Source organism: Ipomoea nil, unplaced genomic scaffold (genome assembly GCF_001879475.1).
Source record: "Ipomoea nil cultivar Tokyo-kokei standard unplaced genomic scaffold, Asagao_1.1 scaffold3030, whole genome shotgun sequence".
Classification (NCBI taxonomy): domain Eukaryota; kingdom Viridiplantae; phylum Streptophyta; class Magnoliopsida; order Solanales; family Convolvulaceae; genus Ipomoea; species Ipomoea nil.
In genome coordinates, this window is record NW_017619458.1 from 6,430,321 (window position 1) to 6,449,847 (window position 19,527).

Genomic DNA, 19,527 nt, shown 5'->3' on the forward strand with positions numbered 1-19,527 from the left:
CGTCAGTATATAACATCTATACATCGATGGTGCATCAAATATTAACCCTTAATCTAAATAAAAAATTATAATAGTAAACATGTCATTAATGTATATTGTGTAATAAATTTATATAAACCTGTACACACAATAATTTTAACATATTAATGTGAGTTCATATCGTGTCTTAACAAATTAAATTAATCTAGTAAGAACTCAAAATTAAACATGTGAATTGGTTAAAGGCTTAGAACACAACATCACTAAAGCGGAATCTATTATTTTCGTATTTGATTTCTTATGGTGTCAAATAGGCCTGTGCACAACCCGGCCGACCCGACAACTGAAAAGAGGTTATCCGACGCCGTTCGAATCCAAAGCTTCTTATCCGATCTGCATACCAAAATGTCGTCGGTTTAAGGAGTTCGGGTGGGGTGGGATATTTTGATATCCGACCCGCCCGAAAACCCGAACATCCTTAGGGCTGCGTAGTCATAGTACTAAACGACGTCGTTTCATCTGTGTATATATACATGCTGATGGAGACTTGGTCTTCATTCTCCCATTTGCGCAGCTGACCTAGGGTTTGAGATTTCTCTGTTCTCTCTCGACTCTCTGGTCTTAGACTCTCTGTAGTCTCTACTCTCTTGTCTCTCTTTTCTCTGCGTTGTTCTCCAATTCTCTAATCTCTAAATCTCTTACTCTCTTAGTCTTAGACTCTTAGACTGAGTTCTCTCTAAGACTCACTCTCTGAGCTTGAGTTCTCTCTTTTTCTCCGATAGTCCGATTATGATTTTTGTGGTCTCTAGTTCTCCGGTGGGCGTTGAAAGTCGAGACTTGGAGACTTGGAGTGGTGGAAGACATGGTGAACTGGTGATTAGAAACCCTTGTTCTCCAGGGATTATTTGGGAGAAATCAAGTAATTCGTAAACCCTAGTTTATATTATGAACTGTTTGTGACTTTTTGTTATATTATGATGATCTATGATGAATATTTGGTGAAAGCATTGTGAAATCGAAAACCCTAATTTTATATATCTTGATTTATGTGAGATGTATTGTGATTTGTTGTCTTCTGTCTCTTCTGTGAGACTGTGATGAATATTTGGTGATATATTATGGCATTATTTCATTTATTGGTGGAAGTCCTTGAGAAACTGATTTCTGCTTGTTGATTTGTGAATATTGTGATATATTATGGTTGTGAACTTGTGATTTCTGCCTTGTAATGTCCCAATCCGAGTTAAAGGCTTAAATGTGAAATCTCCAATTTTGGAATTTCCATTTATTGGTGGAAGCCCTTAACTCAAATCCAGATAATGATGAACTGGAATGAGTTCCTGAATCTGGATTTGTTTGTATAATTGTATATGTTATTATGTTTATCGGTTTATGGATGTATGGCCCTTAAGTGCTAATTGTGAAATCTGGAAAAATGATGACACAAACTATTGTGTCTGATTCTAGATCTTTGTATGTTTAATATGTGGTTGCTCACTTGTTGAGTTGTTGATGGAAATTGAATAATGAAAAGTGGTGCCCATCTTTATAGATGGACAGTGCCACTGATTCTGGACTCAACCCTCAACTCAGGAGGGACATGGAAGACTAGCCCAAGGCACTAAGACAACTGCTCAGCAGCCTCAGGTGAATTCTGTTGTTCCTGCAAAGAAGAGGAAAGAGGTTGAGTCTAGATCTAAAGTTTGGGATCATTTTGAAAAGATCCATGATTCTGAAGGAAAATTAATAAAGAGGAAATGCATATACTGTGCTAGACTCTTTGCATGTGAGTCTAAAGCATGGCACTTCATCTTTAAGGAATCATATGGTTGGCTGTCTAAAAAAATCCTCACTCTAAGGATACTAGGCAGTCACTGCTTACTTTCACTGATGTGACAACATCTACTACTGAGGGGGGTTCTGAAGGGGTAGTGTGGGAATTAGGGACTTGAGTTTTCAATCAGGAAGCCATTAGTAGGGCATTATGTGAGATGATTATTATTTATGAGCTTCCATTTAGGTTTGTGGAGGGGCAAGGGTTTAAAAGGTTTATTTTGGTTGCTTGCCCTAGATTTTGTATACCTTCTAGGTGGACAATTTCAAGGAACATTTACTAGATTTACCTTGATGAAAGATTAAACCTTAAGAAGCTATTTAGACTTAACACTCAAAGGGTTAGTTTGACTACTGATATATGACAGCCCATTTCATAGATGAATGGTGGAAACTAAATAAGAAAATCATATCCTTTGTCCCTATTTCTTCTCACAAGGGGGAGCATATAGCTAAGGCATTAGAGAGTTGTTTGATTGACTGGGGGATTAGGGATGTCTTTTCTGCCACTGTAGATAATGCATCTTCCAATGATACTGCTATGGGTTTTTTTAAGTCCAAATTGTCGTCTTGGGGTACAACCACTGTTAGGAGTAACTACATGCACATGAGGTGCATAGCCCACATTTTAAACCTGGTGGTCCAGGATGGGTTAAAATTTGCAGATAGTTCTGTTAAGAAGGTCAGAGATCCTGTTAGATGGATGACGAACTCACCTGCAAGGCTCAAAAAATTCAAAGAGCTTGCAGAACTGCTTGGGGTGGAAACAAAATGTTTTTTACAGCTAGATATTCCAACAAGATGGAACAACACATACATGATGTTTAACACTGTCATTGCTTACAAGAGTGTGTTTGATGCATATTCATTGAATGAGCCCTCATTTTCTGCTGATCTTGGTGATTCTGTCCCTTCTTTTCTTGACTGGTGTTCTGTTGAAAACATGGTAGTTCTGCTGAAAGGGTTTTATGATATGACAGTGAGAATATCTGGTTCTCTATATGTCACCTCTAACAGTTTCTTCAGTCAGATATCTGATTTGAGTTGCATGTTGAGTAGCATGATTATTGCTGGTAATTCTATAGAGGTAATGATCAATCTTATTTATGATTTTGTCATTTTCAGTGGTTAATCTTATTTCTGAAATTGTGTTTCGCTATTTGTATTTAATTCATTGTTTTCTTAGGTTATGGGATCCCAAATGAAATCTAAATTTGAAAAGTATTGGGGAGATCCTAAAAAAATGAATTTCTTGATCTTCTTTGCCAATATCTTGGACCCAAGAGATAAGTTGGAATATATGCCATACCAATTTGAGGAACTCTATGGTAAAGATAATGGGAAGAAGTGTTTAGAGAAGATCCAAGCTGCCAGGGTAGAATTGTTTGGTGACTATGCAGCAACCTACTCTGTCAATGTGCAACAATCATCTTCTGATAGCCAACCAGTTGTGCCTCTTGTCCAATCTCATACCACAGTTGGTAGACCTCAGTGTATGTTAAAAATAAACTCAAAAGGCAAAAAATGGAGGCTGGTGGAAGCTGTAAAGAAACAAAGCTTCAAGTCTATTTAAGTGAAAAATTTGTGGAGGACTCTCCTGACTTTGATATCCTTAGGTGGTGGAAGCTAAATAGTGAGAGGTTTCCTAATCTCTCCAAAATGGCAAGAGATATCCTAGCAGTTCCCATTTCCACTGTTGCCTCATAAAGTACATTTAGTACTAGTGGGATGGTATTATAGGCATTTAGGAGTTCTTTAACTCCTAAAATTGTAGAGGCCCTAGTCTGTGCACAAGACTGTTTGGTGTTACCAAATCAACCAGTTAAGGTTGATGAAAATATTGATAATGTTGAAAAACTTGAACAAGGTAATTTCTTTAAAGTATACATTCTGTTTTTACCTTTTTAAATTTAGATTCAAATTCTAATTTATTTGTTTTTATGTGCACTTTGCAGAGTTGGCTACTGGAATAAGTGGAATTGGAAGCATAGGACATGGGGCTGCTGGTTCTTCCCTTCCTACCATTCTTGTAATGCTTTATTTACCATCTTTCATTCCATTTTCCTGTGATATACTGATATGTGATTTCACTGAATTCTAATTTGATTTTCAATGAGGAAAAGTGGATTAAGGACAATGGCTTGGTAACTACTAATAATTCAATTGTTGGATTTGTTGGCTTGTTGCTGCCTTTGATTCTATTCAATCTTTTGAGGAGTTTGATCTCTTTCCTATGATAGTATCACAATGATACTATGATAAGTATGATCCCATCAGGTCATCAACATCAGGTATAACAGTATCAGCCTACTAGTACTGCCTATATGAACTGGACATCTGGTAATACCAGTCACTCCCCCATATTTTTAAATTTAGAAATTCTCATTCTGTTTTTTCTCTTTACTGATTACTATTTACTATACTAATTGACTATTTGGCTATGATGATGCTTCCACGTACCATTGTCTGAAATGGTTTTGGGTTGGTATGTTGCTCATTAGTTTTGGTTTCTATTCCAATACTAAAGTAGCAATTTGCCCCCAATCTTACTTTGACATGAAAACATAGCAATCTGAGCCTTCCCTCTTTCTGCCCAACAGCCCCAACTATTTAATTGGTTATATTTAACTTGTGTTTTGTCTTTTCACAGGAAGATGATGAATGGTGATATAGGGATTTTATGCCATTTGTTCACAAGAAGATTATGAATGCTGATATAAGATTTGTTGTCTTTTGATTCATGTAATTTTGGTACTATTCTTGATCTAATCCCAAAGACTTTTTTCTCTCTCTAGGCTATTATAGGGTTTCCCTACCGTTTCTTGGTTTTTCTACGGCAAATCGCCGGTTTCTACGTAGCAGTACGACAGATCAAATTCCTAATTCAGATCTTTGTCTTGCCTAATGTCGACACCGCAGGTGGATGAAGGTGTCGCGGCCATAACAGAGCGTTGGGGTGATATGGCATTAGACGAGGATGATTTCACCTTTGAGCCGGCGCCGGATGATGCAGTAGCAGGTGCGACCGGAGACGAGCAGACATGGCGGTTAGTTGGAAGATTTCTGACGCGGAAGTTGGTGAAAATTGAGTTTATGAGCCAAGTCTTGGCGTCGGTTTGGCAACCGGTAAAGGGCATGCAGGTCACGGAAATACAACCCCGGCTGTTCATGTTTGTTTTCCACCATAGAACAGATTTGGAACCTGTGATGGAGGAGGGCCCGTGGGCGTATGATAATGCTACACTGGTGTGCCGGCCACTTGCGGATGGGGTGTTGCCAACTGATGTGCGGTTGGACACTCTTGATATGTGGATACAGGTACATGCCTTGCCGATGGGATATACGTCGGATAAGATATTGGGGCAGATTGGGAACACCTTGGGATTGTTTATTAAGGTGGATAACAGGTTTGTGGGGGCTCCGTGGAAGGAGTTTTATCGCATTAGAGTGGCAATACCGGTTGATAAACCCTTGCGTCGAAGAATGAGGTTTATGAAGCGGGATAGAACGACATGTTGCGTGGAGTTCAGGTATGAACGTCTGCATAATTTTTGTTTCTTTTGCGGCAAGCTAGGCCATCTCTATAAGTTTTGTTTGCATGCACGAGAGTCAACGTTGGCTGTTGAAGACTATCCGTATTCTGGGGAGATGCTGCAGGGTTCCGGCGTGGGCCTAGGGCGGTTGGTGAGAGTTGGTTATTACCGCCGGTGGGGCAGCCGAGGGAGGTAACCGGGGAAATGGGTACCGGCGTAACACTGGATATGGGTATGGCAGTCGAGGGGGGTGTCCGGGAGGAGGCCGAGGGCCTGGTGATAGCAGTTGCGAAGAGACGTAGGGAGGACCTCACGGGTGGTGGGAGGTCGGAAGGGCGAGGGGAGGATGTTACAATGACCGAGGTTCCAAAAAACTTGTTTATGGCGGGTTCTGGCTCCCAGACCCGCCCATCATTATGAGTATCATAAGCTAGAACTGTCGTGGCTTGGGCAATCCACGAACAGTTCAGGAAGTTGAGGACCTAGTGTCCCGTAAGAAGCCTGAGTTTGTGTTTTTAATGGAAACAATGGTGGGGCGTGTGCATGCGGAACATCTCCGGGTACGTCTTGGTTTTGAAGGATTATTTTACGTTGATGGTACGGGGCATAGTGGTGGAATAACTCTGTTTTGGAAGAAGAATAACACGGCGCGTTTGCTAAGTTATTTGAAAAATTATGTTGATGTGGAGGTGAGTCACACGAATGGGCTAGTGTGGCGAATTACAGGCTATTATGGTTTTACAGAGCGACATAGAAGAAGGGAGTCGTGGGAACTGTTACAGACTTTGAGTGGTAAATTGGACCTCCCATGGGTAGTGGTGGGGGATTTCAATGATCTACTTTATCAGCATGAGAAGAGGGGGGGGGGGGGGGGGGGGGGGGGGGGGAATCCGCATCCGAGTAGACTCTTACATGGCTTTGGGGATACCTTGGACGGTTGTGGTTTGTTACAGTTGCCAATGAGGGGTCACCAATACACCTAGGAAAAGAGTAAGGGGACGGAGGGGTGGTTGGAGGAGCGTCTGGACAAGGTTCTGGCCATGACTAGTTGGTGTGATATGAACGGTGGTGCTGAGGTTGAAAATATTATAATGCATAATTCGGATCACTCGGCTCTATTCCTCAACATTAATGCATCATGCATACAGAGGGGTAGAAATTCGAGGAGCTTTAAGTTCGAGATGGCCTGGCTCCATGATGATGGCTGTAGGGAGGTGGTTGAGACTGCTTGGCAAGGTGGGAGGGCTCAGGGGTTGCTGGATTGTCAGCAGTAGTGTGGATATCGTTTGATGAGATGGGGGGGGGGGGGGGTGACTACTTCCATAAGTTTGGTGACAGAATAAAGCACCTTCGGAAGAGGCATGAGGAGATCAGGAACCATAGGGATTCTGCTGCTTTAGCCAAATTCCAACGCGTGGAGTGTCAGTTGAGCCAGTTAGAAGCCCAGGAGGATATGTTCTGGAGACAACGTGCTAAGCAACATTGGCTACGCGGTGCAGATGCCAACACGCGATTCTTTCACAGGTATGCCTCTGCTCGGAAGAAAAAGAATTATGTTTCTAGAATTATGAATGATGCAGGGGTATGGGTTGAGGGTGAGACTATGAACCAGGTAGTTTTAGATTATTTTAAAACTATCTTTGCTTATGATGTTTCTGAATGTGTGGACCCCTTATTTGATGATTTTGCCCCTCGGGTGTCCCATGAACAAAACAATGAATTATTGCGCCCTTTTGTGCCTGAGGAGGACAAAACTGCTCTGTTCTCTATGTTCCCTGACAAAGCACTGGGTCCGGATGGAATGAATCCGGGTTTCTATCAGCACTTCTGGGATGTGGTTGGGGGTGATGTGTCTAATTTTGTGGTGAATTGCTTGAATAATGCCTCTTTCCCGAATGGTTTAAATGATACAAATGAAGTTTTAATCCCGAAAAAAGTTGTGCCTGAAACAGTAGCTGATATGAGGCCAATAGCTCTGGGTAATGTGTTATACCGGATTATGGCTAAAATGATAACTAATAAGATGAAACCACTCATGGGGGACTTGATCTCAGAGTGCTTTTATCCCTGGTAGACTGATCACAGATAATATCCTTGTTGCTGCAGAGGTTGGTCATTTTTTTAATAGGAAACAATGTGGGGCCACAGGTTGGGGGGCTCTGAAGTTGGATATGGCAAAGGCCTATGACAGAATGGAGTGGCAGTTTTTACAGAAGATGTTGGTGGTGATGGGGTTTGATGAACGATGGGTTAAACTGATTATGCTCTATGTAACCACTGTTGAGTATAATATTCTCGTGAATGGGATAGTAGGAGGCCGAGTAACACATACTCGGGGGCTCAGACAGGGGGATCCCCTCTCCCCTTATTTGTTTATTATTTGTGTAGAAGGATTGTCTTTGTTGTTACAGAAGGCACAGATGGCAGGATCTATACACGGATGCAGGGTGGCTAGAGGAGCTCCCCCTATCTCGCATCTGTTTTTCGCAGATGACAGCCTGCTGTTTTTCAGGGCGAATGTTCAAGAGGCCACTGTGATTAAGCAATGCCACTGTGAAAATTTGTCTGGTCAAATGGTAAATTTTCATAAATCTAATATCTGTTTTAGCAGAAATACACAGGAAGCAGAAAGGCTAGCTGTGGAAGAAGAAAAATAAAATAAAATAAAGTTAAGATAAGATAATAATAATTATAAACTAATGAGACAACTCATTAAAACCTAATTATTAAAACACTTATTTAAAATTGATGATATAAAACTACTAAATAAATTTAATAAAATTTCTATTTATATTAATAAAAGTGCAATATTAGCCTAATACTTATTAAAATCAATCTAAAGTAGTCTAAACTAGTAACATGTAACTAAATATAATATTTATAATAAAATCGATCCTAAAACTTAATTTATTTATGCAAATCACTGACTAAAATTACTCTAAATAATGCCTAGAAATTAAGCTTATCAGAAATACCAAAAATCGGAGGAAGTATCCTCTAAAAATAGTCGGATAGGACTTAAAAAATGTAAACTTATATCGATCGGTTGGGCGGTTCTGATATTCGAGCTAGGGGTGGGCGTTTCGCGTTTCGATTCGTTTTTTTTTTTTTTTTTTTTTTTTTTTTTTTTTTTTTTTTTTTTTTCTTTTTTTTTTTGGGTTTCTGTTTCGGTTTTAAAAAAGTTAAACCACTCGGTTTAACATTAAGATTCGGTTCGGTTTTGGTTCGGTTTGAAACGGTTCAGTTTCGGTTCGGTGTTCGGTTCTGTTTAAGATCCCCAAATTTCAACATTTCCTAATTTTTCGAACATACTACCAAACAATACATATTCACATAATCCAAATTCAAACTCTAAATATTATATAACAAAATAGCAATCCAAAGTTCAAACACAATACTAAGTACTAATTACCAAACATCAGTTAACGTTTTTGCACAACCGAATCTTCAGTTGGTTCAGTTGGAATATTTTTATTGATAAGATGAATAATCATTTATCTGTATAATTGATATTAAAAGAACTAGTGTCAATTACTATATAGTTAATTTTTGGACACAATTTGTCATTGCTAGTGCACTCGAAATATATTCCAGTACTAGAAAATAATTATAGTTCACTGAAAATCAAAATTAGAATGACTGTAAAGCACATTAAATTTATAGAAAAACATGAAAGTAAGGAAAATACTGAATATTGTAAATATAACTCAAGTTAGATATAATTGAGAGGTAAAGAACAATTGCGACAAACAACAAAAGTGCAATGTAGAAAACAAGCTATAAAGAAATCAAATAAAAAATTTAAGATTCGGTACCAGTAAGAATGAGAATTGAACGGCGGTGCAGGCATCAAAGAACTTGGATTTACTTCTTTATTATTATTATTATTATTATTATTAATTTATTATTATTATTATTATTATTATTATTATTATTTATTAAAAAATTATATAGCATTCGGTTCGGTTCAATTTTTACCAAACCGTTCAATTTCAATTCGGTTCGGTACTAAACTGTTCGGATTACAAAATTCCGAATCATTCAATTTTCTATTACTAATTCGGTTCGATTCGGATTGAATTAGTTCGGATAACCGAACCAAAGTGACCACCCCTAATTCGAACCGCCCAATGCAGAGACCTAGTAGTGTCAAAAATTGGCAGGTGTAATTGAGACATATCGAGTGAACCGGACCGTCCGTCCGTTAATCGCAATTCACGAAATATTCATTTCCTCAGCGTTGCTTCCAAACAAAAGACGGCGGGTTTTGTCACTATTCGGGGTTGGAATCGAATCCTATTCCGGATTTCCGGTGTTCTCACCCCGCCCTGGACGAGGAAAAGCAGTAGAAGAAACTTTGGTGTTCGAAAATCGAAAGATAGAAAGAAATTATTGTTAGTGTTTGATGTCGCTGAGAATAAAAGCTGTGGTCGACAAGTTCGTGGAGGAACTGAAGGAGGCCCTGGATGCTGACATACGGGACCGGCTTATGAAAGAGAGGGAGATGCAGAGCTACATCGAGGAACGCGAGCGCGAAGTCGCCGAGCGCGAGGCCGCCTGGAAAGCCGAGCTCTCACGCCGCGAGGCAACAATCCCTATATTCATTTCTTTCTTTCTCTTTTCCTCTTTAATTTTCATCCACAATTTAGGCGCCTTGGATTTCTTGAGTAATCAAGCTGGGTGAATTTATGATTAGGATTAGGATTCTCATGCTAAAAATATAGTGCTATAATTGTTTTCTATCAATGGGAAATTATATGTGTTTCTAGTGAAAAAAGGTTTGATTTTTTCCTAAAAGATTTACTGCATTTGGTGTGGTTTAGAAATGCCAAGTTCTTGCCTGCCCTATTAGCTCAGTTAGTTAATTTTTGGATGATAGATTGTGGGCAAGACACATGATTGAGTGACGTGGGCTCCTTGTGGACACCAGACAGACACGTGTCTTCCACCTAAATGACCTAATAAGTCATTTATCCCTCCACTATCCTGTCGAGCAGGAGGGGGAGGGAGTTTTGCCTTTGAGGGCAAGAAATGTCAAGTTCTTTTGCACCATTTTGACTGCAAGTTAAGCTATGATGGGCTGCTATACACATTATTTTGTATCATTACATCAGCCTTATGATTTATAGCCTAATGGGAAAGTAAATGAAATATGTGAATTTTCTTGCATGTGGCAAAAAGGTTTATCTGTCCACTGAGAAAACTTATGATTTTCATTTGGTTATGATCATTCTTTGGCATTTGATTATAATATGGCATTTTCATATTCCAGGCAGAGATTGCCCGGCAAGAAGTAAGGCTTAAGATGGAAAGAGAGAACCTTGAGAAAGAGAAAAGTGTACTTATGGGCACAGCATCAAGTCAGGATAACCAAGATGGAGCTCTAGAAATTACAGTAAGTGGAGAGAAGTATCGATGCCTTCGCTTTTCTAAGGCAAAGAAGTGAAGAATTGAAGTTGACAAAGTACGACCTTTAATGCTTAGTTTGTTTACTGATTGTATTGAATTCATATGTCTTGTATATGAACAGAGAATTCATGAAGAAAAAAAAATGATATAGAACTTAGTTCTCCAAAATTATTTAAACTGAACTTTGCTTTCTACAATACTAACATACTGTCCTTTTATCTGCACTTGGCTTATAACATTTGCTCTCTACACCCAGATATCCATGATGATTTCTTAAATTAGGAAATAAGATCCTACCTTTACATTTTACAATGGGATTCAGCTTCTCCTTTCTTTTTTCTTGGTTAGCCCTTCATTTGACTATCTTGGTTTGCCCTTAATTTGACCTGCTCAGTTTCATGAGTATATGAGAATATGTTGAAAGTAAGCGAAGTCTGTAATCAGTAGAGACCAGAGTGACATGTAATGTTGGCTTCTGCTCTGATTGATGGATTCTGATTTTTGTGATGACTTGTTACAAAAGCACAGTATGTATTATATTCTCCAGCAGAAACATCAATGTTACCCAACAAAAGTGATGGTGAAAGGAACAAGATTTCTTCAATCATTTTGCTTGTACTCCGTATTATTTTAGGCCAAAAAGGCCATCAAAGTCTGTACAACAATACACTCAATCTCCAACTTAGTTGAAAGAGATGAAAATTGCTCCTCAGAGAAGGTACCTGCTTTGCGAAACTTAAACTTCTAATGTTATGTCAGTCTAACTATATAACTCATTCAAATTGTCTACAAGTTCTGCCTTTGACTCAATTCAAATCTTAGTGGTGAAAGTCAAGATTTTCAGGATCTGATTCGTGCAGGTAATAATGGATTGGAAGAGGGATGTTTTATGGTAGTCATTGTTGTTTCTCTACTGGTAGTGTTCAAAGAAAGTGACATCCCGTAGGAGCCTAAAAGCGAGAAAGGAGAGAAGAAAGTGACTATATCCATTGCTAAAACTTAATCAATTACACCTCCTACATTTTCATTATTTTTTTTGAGTACTAATCAGCTTTTGTGTTGTTTGTTGCAGTACTTCCATTGATGAAAATTGAGGAGCATGGTCACCTAAAAGATGAACTCTGTATTTGCAGAAAATACATGCTAATCAATTGTGTAAGGTATTTCTATTTGAGCATTTGAATTCAATATCATTGATAGAAACTTCGAAAGCCATATCGAAGTGTGATTTTTTTTTAATATTTTATTTTAAAGTCTATTTCCATGAGAACGGTGTCATGTCTGAAGTCCCGCATTATGCAAAATGTATGGTAGATTTAGATGAGCTTATACAATTGCTTCTTTTTTTTTGCACAAGTAAATTCTGAGTTCTCCATTTAGTGTACTCATTTAAGATATGTGACATTGTACTAATTACGGGCAGCATATCTAACTGTCTGTGTATCAAAATTTAAGTATATCAGTGCACCTTCCCTATGAAGCTAGCCACTTTTTTTAAAAAAAAAAAAAAAATCAAATATTGCCATTTATCTTTTACAAGTATACTATGTTATTCATCTCACTGTGCTTGGATGATTCCTATTACCTTTTGCAATAGTTTATTAGTAAAAGGTTGTCTATTGAAGGTTGCCATTTTTCCTTTTCAAGTTTGCTGTGCAATCTATGTTATTGTGATCAGTATGATTCCTTTTACCTGGTTTAGTAGTTTCTCGAACATATCTGATGTAACCTTCTCTGTAAAAGTATGGGTGATATTGAAGTTTACGCTTTGAATTTGAGCAATGATCTTCATCCTAATGAGATAGATGGCAGCCTCATGTAAACTCTCAGATGAACACATGAATGACAACTGGAAACACATTTCTTTTGTTTTCTTGACATGTTCAGATAACTTTCAGAATGTTGCACAGATTATTCATTTTCTTGTGTGTGTGTGTGTTTTTTTGGGAATTCTGCACCTTGATGGGGGATTTTGGTACACTTTGAGAATAGATGTAAATAACAAATTAATAGGGGGCGTTTGGTTCACGGAATGTTAGATTACCTTAGGGAATGTTAGATTATTGGGAATGTTAGATTACTGAGGATGTTTAGATTCCTGTATTTGGTTTAAAACTAAGATATGTAAATAAAGGCAAATTATGCTGTGGATGGTGGACCCGTGTCCACCATGCACATTCATAATTTCTATACTGTAGATTCATAATTTCTATACTGTAGATTTATAAAATCTATACTGTAGATTCATAATTTCTATACTGCACATTCATAATTTCTGTACTATATGAATCTACATTATAAATTTTATTAATCTACAGTATAGAAATTATGAATCTACAGTACAGAAATTATGAATCTACAGTACCGAAATTATGAATATGCAGTATAGAAATTATGAATCTACAGTACAGAAATGATAAATGTGCACTATAGAAATTATGAATCTACATTATAAATTTTATGAATCTGTAGTATAGAAATTATGAATGTACAGCATGTCCACCATGCACATGGTGGACACGGGTCCATAGCATAACGCTCCGTTAATAAGACAACGGTAATAAGATAAATTGATTAAAACGTCCAAAGCCAACATTAGTAATAAGACAAGAGAATGTGAGATTACCTAAGAAATTGGAGGGTATCTCACATTATCTTCTAATAGCTAAAAACTTAATGCGAGGTTATCTTACATTCCCTGAGAAAGTTACATAACCTGAACCAAACATGAGAATCTTATATTACCAAGCAAATATAATCTTAGTTATCCTATATAACCTGAACTAAATGTCTCTAGGTATAAAAGTATAAGTGTACAATATATTATTATAATTACCTAATAATTATTATGGTAATTAAAGAATTAATTGTACATATATTAGTATAATGACTAATAATTATAATTATTATGTTAATTAAGCTAATAATTACACAAATATATTTATATAATTACAATTAAACATGGGTCGATGGATTGATTTTTATAATAAATACAATTAGTTCATTCATATATGGAGGAGGAGGAAAAAAGTAAGGGTGGTATGGTGAAAATGAATATACTTAAGGTATAAAATTATAATTGCACAAATATTAGTATAATTATCTAATAATAATTGCCTAATAATTATTATAATAATTAAGCTAAACATGAGTTTTTAGATTTATTTATATAATAATTACAATTAAATTATTTATCATTTTTTTGCATATTTATTTTAATAATAATATAATTACATAATTCATATTATTAATTTTTTCAAGAAAATTGCAGACAAATGAGTCATCCATATATTAATCAATTAATTGAGTGATATTTTTACACTAATCTTATAATCAAATAAATGTACACTTTCAACTATTAAAATGATTTATGATTTCATCTTTAATTTTATTATCTAAATATATAATAAAAAAATTTTATTCGTGCATCGCATAGATAATTTACTAGTCGTGTAAAAAATTATGAGTGTTAAAGAAAACAAACAAAAAACTACCTTCATATTCATAGCAATTTAGGAATAAAATTAGAGTTAATACCATCTGAGGTCCTCCGAGTATAGTGGTTTTGCCACGTTTAGTCCTAAACTTTCAAATTGACCATTTGTGGTCCTTCGATTTTCAAATTTAACCATTCGTGGTCCAAGTTAACCACCCATGGTCCTTCAAGTTTCGAAATTTAACCAGTCGTGGTCCTCTTAAAAGGACCATGGTTGGTTAAAATTTAATAGTCGCAGGACTATGGGTGGTTAACTTGGACCATGGATGGTTAAATTTGAAAGTCGAAGGACCACAGATGATCAATTTGAAAGTTTAGGACTAAACGTGGCAAAACCACTATACTCGGAGAACCTCGGATGGTATTAACTCAATAAAATTATTAGTGTCATACATTATTACTCTTCATAGGGCATGTTGTATGCTTGGTCTCCCCCTTCCTTCAGATATTAAAAAAAAAATACATTATTACTCTTCTCTTAAATTGCTCAGAATTATTTGTGTTTTAGGGTGCGTTTGGAAATCCGGAAAATGACTTCTGGAAAATATTTTTCGAGTTTCCAGTGTTTGGCAAGAGGGGAGAAAATGAGGTCAACGAAAAATGCTGTTGTAATCAACGGAAAATAAGTATGTTTTGGGGGAAAATGACATCCCTTTTTTTTTTTTGGGAAGTCATTTTCCAATCCTCATGCTTGGTATGTATATTATATAGTTTGTATGTGTGTGATATAGATACACTATATATATATATATATATATATATATATATATATATATATATATATATATATATATATATATATATATACTAGTAGTTGCACCCATGCGATGCACGACTATATATATAGTTTATATTATATTCAGTATAATATAATAAGATGAAAAAATATAGTACATTTTAAAAACTTAATCAATTTGAAATGATCAATTTTGAAAATTTAATACACATTGTTGAAGATTTCTTTGTTGAACTCATGCGATGCACGACATATATATAGTACATAGAATATTCCGTATAATATAAAAAGATGAAAAAATATACATTTTAAAAACTTAGAAAATTTGAAATGATAAATTTTGGAATTTTATTACACATTGTTGAAGACTTCTTTGTACACAACATTTTTAGTCGTACTTAGACATCGTACATTTTCTCCACAAATCAAAATTTTTAAACCCCTTGGGTTACTAACTCTTGAAACAACTACGTACATTTGGCCATGGTTAAATACCGGTCTTTTCAACAGCAATCCCACTTTTGAAAGTGTTTGTCCTTGGCTTTTGTTGATTGTCATGGCATAGGATAGCAACAGAAATTGCTTTCGTTGGAATTTGAAAGGCAATCTTGGATCTGACGGTGTAAGTGACATTCTAGGAATTAATACTCTTGTTCCTGCATTTGTACCGCACATGATATGGGCTTCCAACACATGATTAGTTAACCTAGTAACAATCAACCGGCAAATTATGCTGTGCATCCGTATGCACCATGCATGGTGCATATGGATGCAAAAACGACGTCGTTTTAATAAAACGCGCATCTCCCCTTAAAAAAAAAAAATCAGGTTCGATTCCCAGCAATAACATATGAACTAAAATTCCATAATCGATGAACTAAAATTCCATAATCGATGAACTATAATTCCATAATCTAATCTATGAACTAAAAATTCCAGAATGAATGAACTAAAATTCTATAATCTATAAACTAAAATTTCAGAATCGATGAACTACAATTCCATAATTGATGAACTATAATTCCATAATCAATGAACTATAATTCCATAATCTATGAACTAAAATTCCAGAATGAATGAACAATATAATGTTGTTGCTGGGAATCGAACCTGAATTTTTTTTAAAGAGGAGATGCACGATTTTTAATAAAACGACGTCGTTTTGGCATCATGGTGCATACGGATGCACAGCATAACGATTGCAATCAACCTTGTACCATTGCATAATCCAAGTGTGTGATCAATATTTCTCAAGAGCATAACATGTGACCCAACTTTCAATGTCACAGCATGATTTGGTACTCCAGAACATCTCAGCCCGTTCAAGAATTCGGGAGTGTGCAAATCCGCTAACAAATCTACATTTGAATCTGACTTACAAACAGAATCACAACTCAAGTAAATCTTACCCTCAGCCAGATTATGATCATTCATGTATTGGTTAATGCTATCTACCACATCCAATGTTGGAGCCAAAATAACACTATCATTGAGATATGTCAGATCCCCAATACCACGTCTAAAAAGAGGGAAGGTGCTATCAACAATTTTAGCAATAGGACCATCGTTGCACTTCAGCAGTAAGTGATCGGGAATTGTAATATCTGCCTCCCCATCACTTGAATTACCAACAGTTCCGTCACCTATATTAGCTATCCAGTTTGCAAACTCCTCAATCTCTTTAGCCTCAATTTGTGATTGTACACTTTGTAGGCGTAGATTCTTAGTTAACCTAAATACTTTACAGGATTTCCAAAGATATGAGGAATTTATGCTCGCCCGAACAATATCCTGTCTTGTACCATTTGGAATTACTGGTAGAATTTGCCTGAAATTGCCACTAAAAACCACTGTTTTACCACCAAATGTCATTTCATAACTACTTGGATTTTTGTAGCGCAACAAATCCCTCATAGTTCGGTCGAGGGCTTCAAAACAAAATTTGTGCATCATTGGAGCTTCATCCCATATTATCAACTTGCTTTGAACAATAAGCTCTGCTAATGGACTGCCATAACTTATGTTGCAAGTGGAATCTTCATTAACATATATCGGTATGGCAAACCGAGAATGTGCAGTTCTTCCACCTGGTAATAAAAGAGAAGCTATGCCGCTAGATGCAACATTTAATATTATTTCCCTCTTAGACCTTAAAGCGGAGGACAATGCTTGCCACAGAAACATCTTAACAGTCCCTCCATAACCATAAACGAAGAATAACCCTCCAGCTTTGCCATCAATATTTGTTAACACCTCATCGTATATGACCTTTTGCTCTTCTGTTAACTGACTTACCAATTCCTGGTTCTCTTTCTCCTGAGCAACATAGTCATATGACAATTCTTCTTGTATGAGCCTGTTTGATATAACATTAAATCAAAGTTCATCTTTTGGGAGTCATTCAACACAAAATCTGCATTTTAGTATATCAAAATTTACTCAGTAAGTTAACTCCGTTATAGATCATTTGATTTTTTTATCGCAATATAACAAAAATAATATTTAGAAAGTATGTGTACCTGTATTTGACAACTGTTTACGGATCTGGAATTGTGCATCGTCCGACAATTGTGGCCACACCGCATTCCAAACTGTTTCCAGTTTACCCATACAACTGCTCATTAGCAATGTAACAAACAATCTCCTCAACTGATCTCCCGACGTCCAATGACTGGCTTCATCTATTGCATCAACATATTCGTTGTTATCATCAACTAAACCTCTAGCATAACACATATCTCGAAATGAAGCATAATGGACACCGTTTACAGTTCTGAGATCTGCATAACTTGTCACGTATTTTATTCAACAAACATCTCAAATAAAATATTTCTCCCGTGGCAGGTGGCACATAAAATATCCTTTAGATTGAGAACCTTTTTTTTCGGGGCTGCCATTTTCTAAGGTCTTTCTTCCACACGAATTTTGTTGGCATCTCTACATAAGTAAGCCTTTTTGCATATGGAAATGTCTTATTAGCCTCAAACCATTCCAAGAACATGCTCTGTGCTATAGTGGGTCTATTCACAACATTCTCCACTGGATCGTCATCTGTGTTAGTGTTTTATTTCTTTAAGAAAAACCCCAACATATAATTGACAATATTATTATGGCAAATTAAGATAGGGTTTAGCTTGGTGTCTGTTTGTCCTTGAAGAAGACTGATTGATCAGTACAATCAACAGACGCACTGCTAGATCAAGCCACCGAAGATCTGATAAAGGAAAGTTTTCAAAAAGCTGGAACGCGGTTATGAGATGATGGTTTTGGAAAGAATATTAGCGAATCAGCTTGAGAGGTATGGACCGAATCTTAAGATTTCTTTCTTCACAAAAAGTCCTACCATCTACAATCAGAGATATATTTGGAGAGTGTCCAAATCAAAGAAGTATATATATTCTTATTCGCTCAGACGTTAGAGTTGCATTGATTGATGCCGCAACACTCTATACTAAACAGAATACACATCTCTGGTTGTCATGCCTCTTCTCAAGACAATACGTTATTGGTGATTATGAAGAAGAACTTGAGAAGTATCAAAGCTGCTTAAGCGATAGGACGCGAAGATCACTCAGTTGTGGGAACAACGTGGGACTGCGTCATTGAAGCGGACTGCATCAGAGTTAGCTCTCCAATTGAAGGGATTTCATTGGACTTCTGCATGCGTGGCTCTCCGACTTCAACAATCCACTAAACCTTTGTAGACTGGGTACTGACCTTGTGTAGGGCACTTGGGTGAGATTGTCTTTTTCTTTACCTTTGTACATTGGATTATGAGTTAGTGGATTGGGCGCATCGGTGATCGTCCCCCAGATGTAGATACACACTGTATCGAACTGGGTAAACAAACATATGTGTTGATTTACTTTCTGCCTTAGTCTTCCACTTTACGCTTTATCTACCATGCTGTCTAAATGACTGCTCAATCGAGAATCTGAGTCAGTCAGTCCATTCTCAGTTTCTAGAAACTAAATCAATATCCAGTTTAAGAGAATATGCAAAATTACATGTGGTATCAGAGCTTTTAAATGTACATAATGACTTGATCCATACGGGAAAAGTTTTTTTGCATTTTGTCTCTCTTTAAGAAGTTGTTTGCTTGGTTGTCTGTTGGGTTTTAGACTGCTCTCTTCCTGTGTGTTCTGGCTGGTCGTCTGTTTTGATTCAGGATGGATGCAAATATGAAACCACTAGAATTGGATGGTCACAACTATTCCTTCTGGAAGGCTCGAATGGAGATTTTTCTTCAGGCTCATGGCGACAGAGTCTATCGTACTGTCCTCACTGGATGAAGTCGTCCGACAGTTCAGAATGCTAATGGAACCGCTGAGATCAAACTAATGGAGACATGGACTGAAGATGAGATGTCGTCTTCTGATCTGAATAATAAAGCACTGATTCTATTGTAGGATCTCTTCATGAATCAGTCTTTACCTTGGTTACAGGAATAAAAGAGGAAAAACGTGTATGGGAAATCCTTGAAACCAGATTTGAGGGTACCAGTGATGTCAAACAGTCAAAGCTTCAGATGGTTCTTTAAG

The 19,527-nt window shown here is 36.9% G+C and overlaps 2 protein-coding genes and 1 long non-coding RNA gene across 4 annotated transcripts; 2 read left to right on the forward strand and 1 right to left on the reverse strand.

Moving 5' to 3' along the window:
- Window positions 1-859: 859 nt before the first annotated feature.
- LOC109163633 lies at window positions 860-3,142 on the forward strand. 2 transcript variants are annotated; one of them, XR_002051310.1, is made up of 2 exons: window positions 860-898; window positions 1,532-1,750. It is a non-coding gene; the product is annotated as an uncharacterized LOC109163633 (long non-coding RNA). The 2 variants fall into 2 exon arrangements; XR_002051311.1 differs by lacking the exon at window positions 1,532-1,750 and adding an exon at window positions 2,999-3,142 and having other exon boundaries at window positions 866-898.
- Window positions 3,143-9,533: 6,391 nt separating this feature from the next.
- Window positions 9,534-10,974, forward strand: LOC109163631. The gene is made up of 2 exons (XM_019312368.1): window positions 9,534-9,930; window positions 10,618-10,974. Exons 1-2 carry the CDS (start codon window positions 9,751-9,753, stop codon window positions 10,789-10,791), a joined length of 354 nt encoding a protein of 117 aa, XP_019167913.1. The 5' UTR covers window positions 9,534-9,750; the 3' UTR covers window positions 10,792-10,974.
- Window positions 10,975-12,414: 1,440 nt separating this feature from the next.
- LOC109163589 lies at window positions 12,415-17,722 on the reverse strand. Its single transcript, XM_019312340.1, has 4 exons — window positions 17,506-17,722; window positions 17,393-17,399; window positions 16,197-17,342; window positions 12,415-12,547 (listed from the first exon to the last, which is right to left on the reverse strand). The coding sequence occupies exons 1-4, from the start codon at window positions 17,720-17,722 to the stop codon at window positions 12,415-12,417; spliced, it is 1,503 nt and encodes a 500-aa protein (XP_019167885.1).
- Between the last annotated feature and the right edge of the window lie 1,805 nt (window positions 17,723-19,527).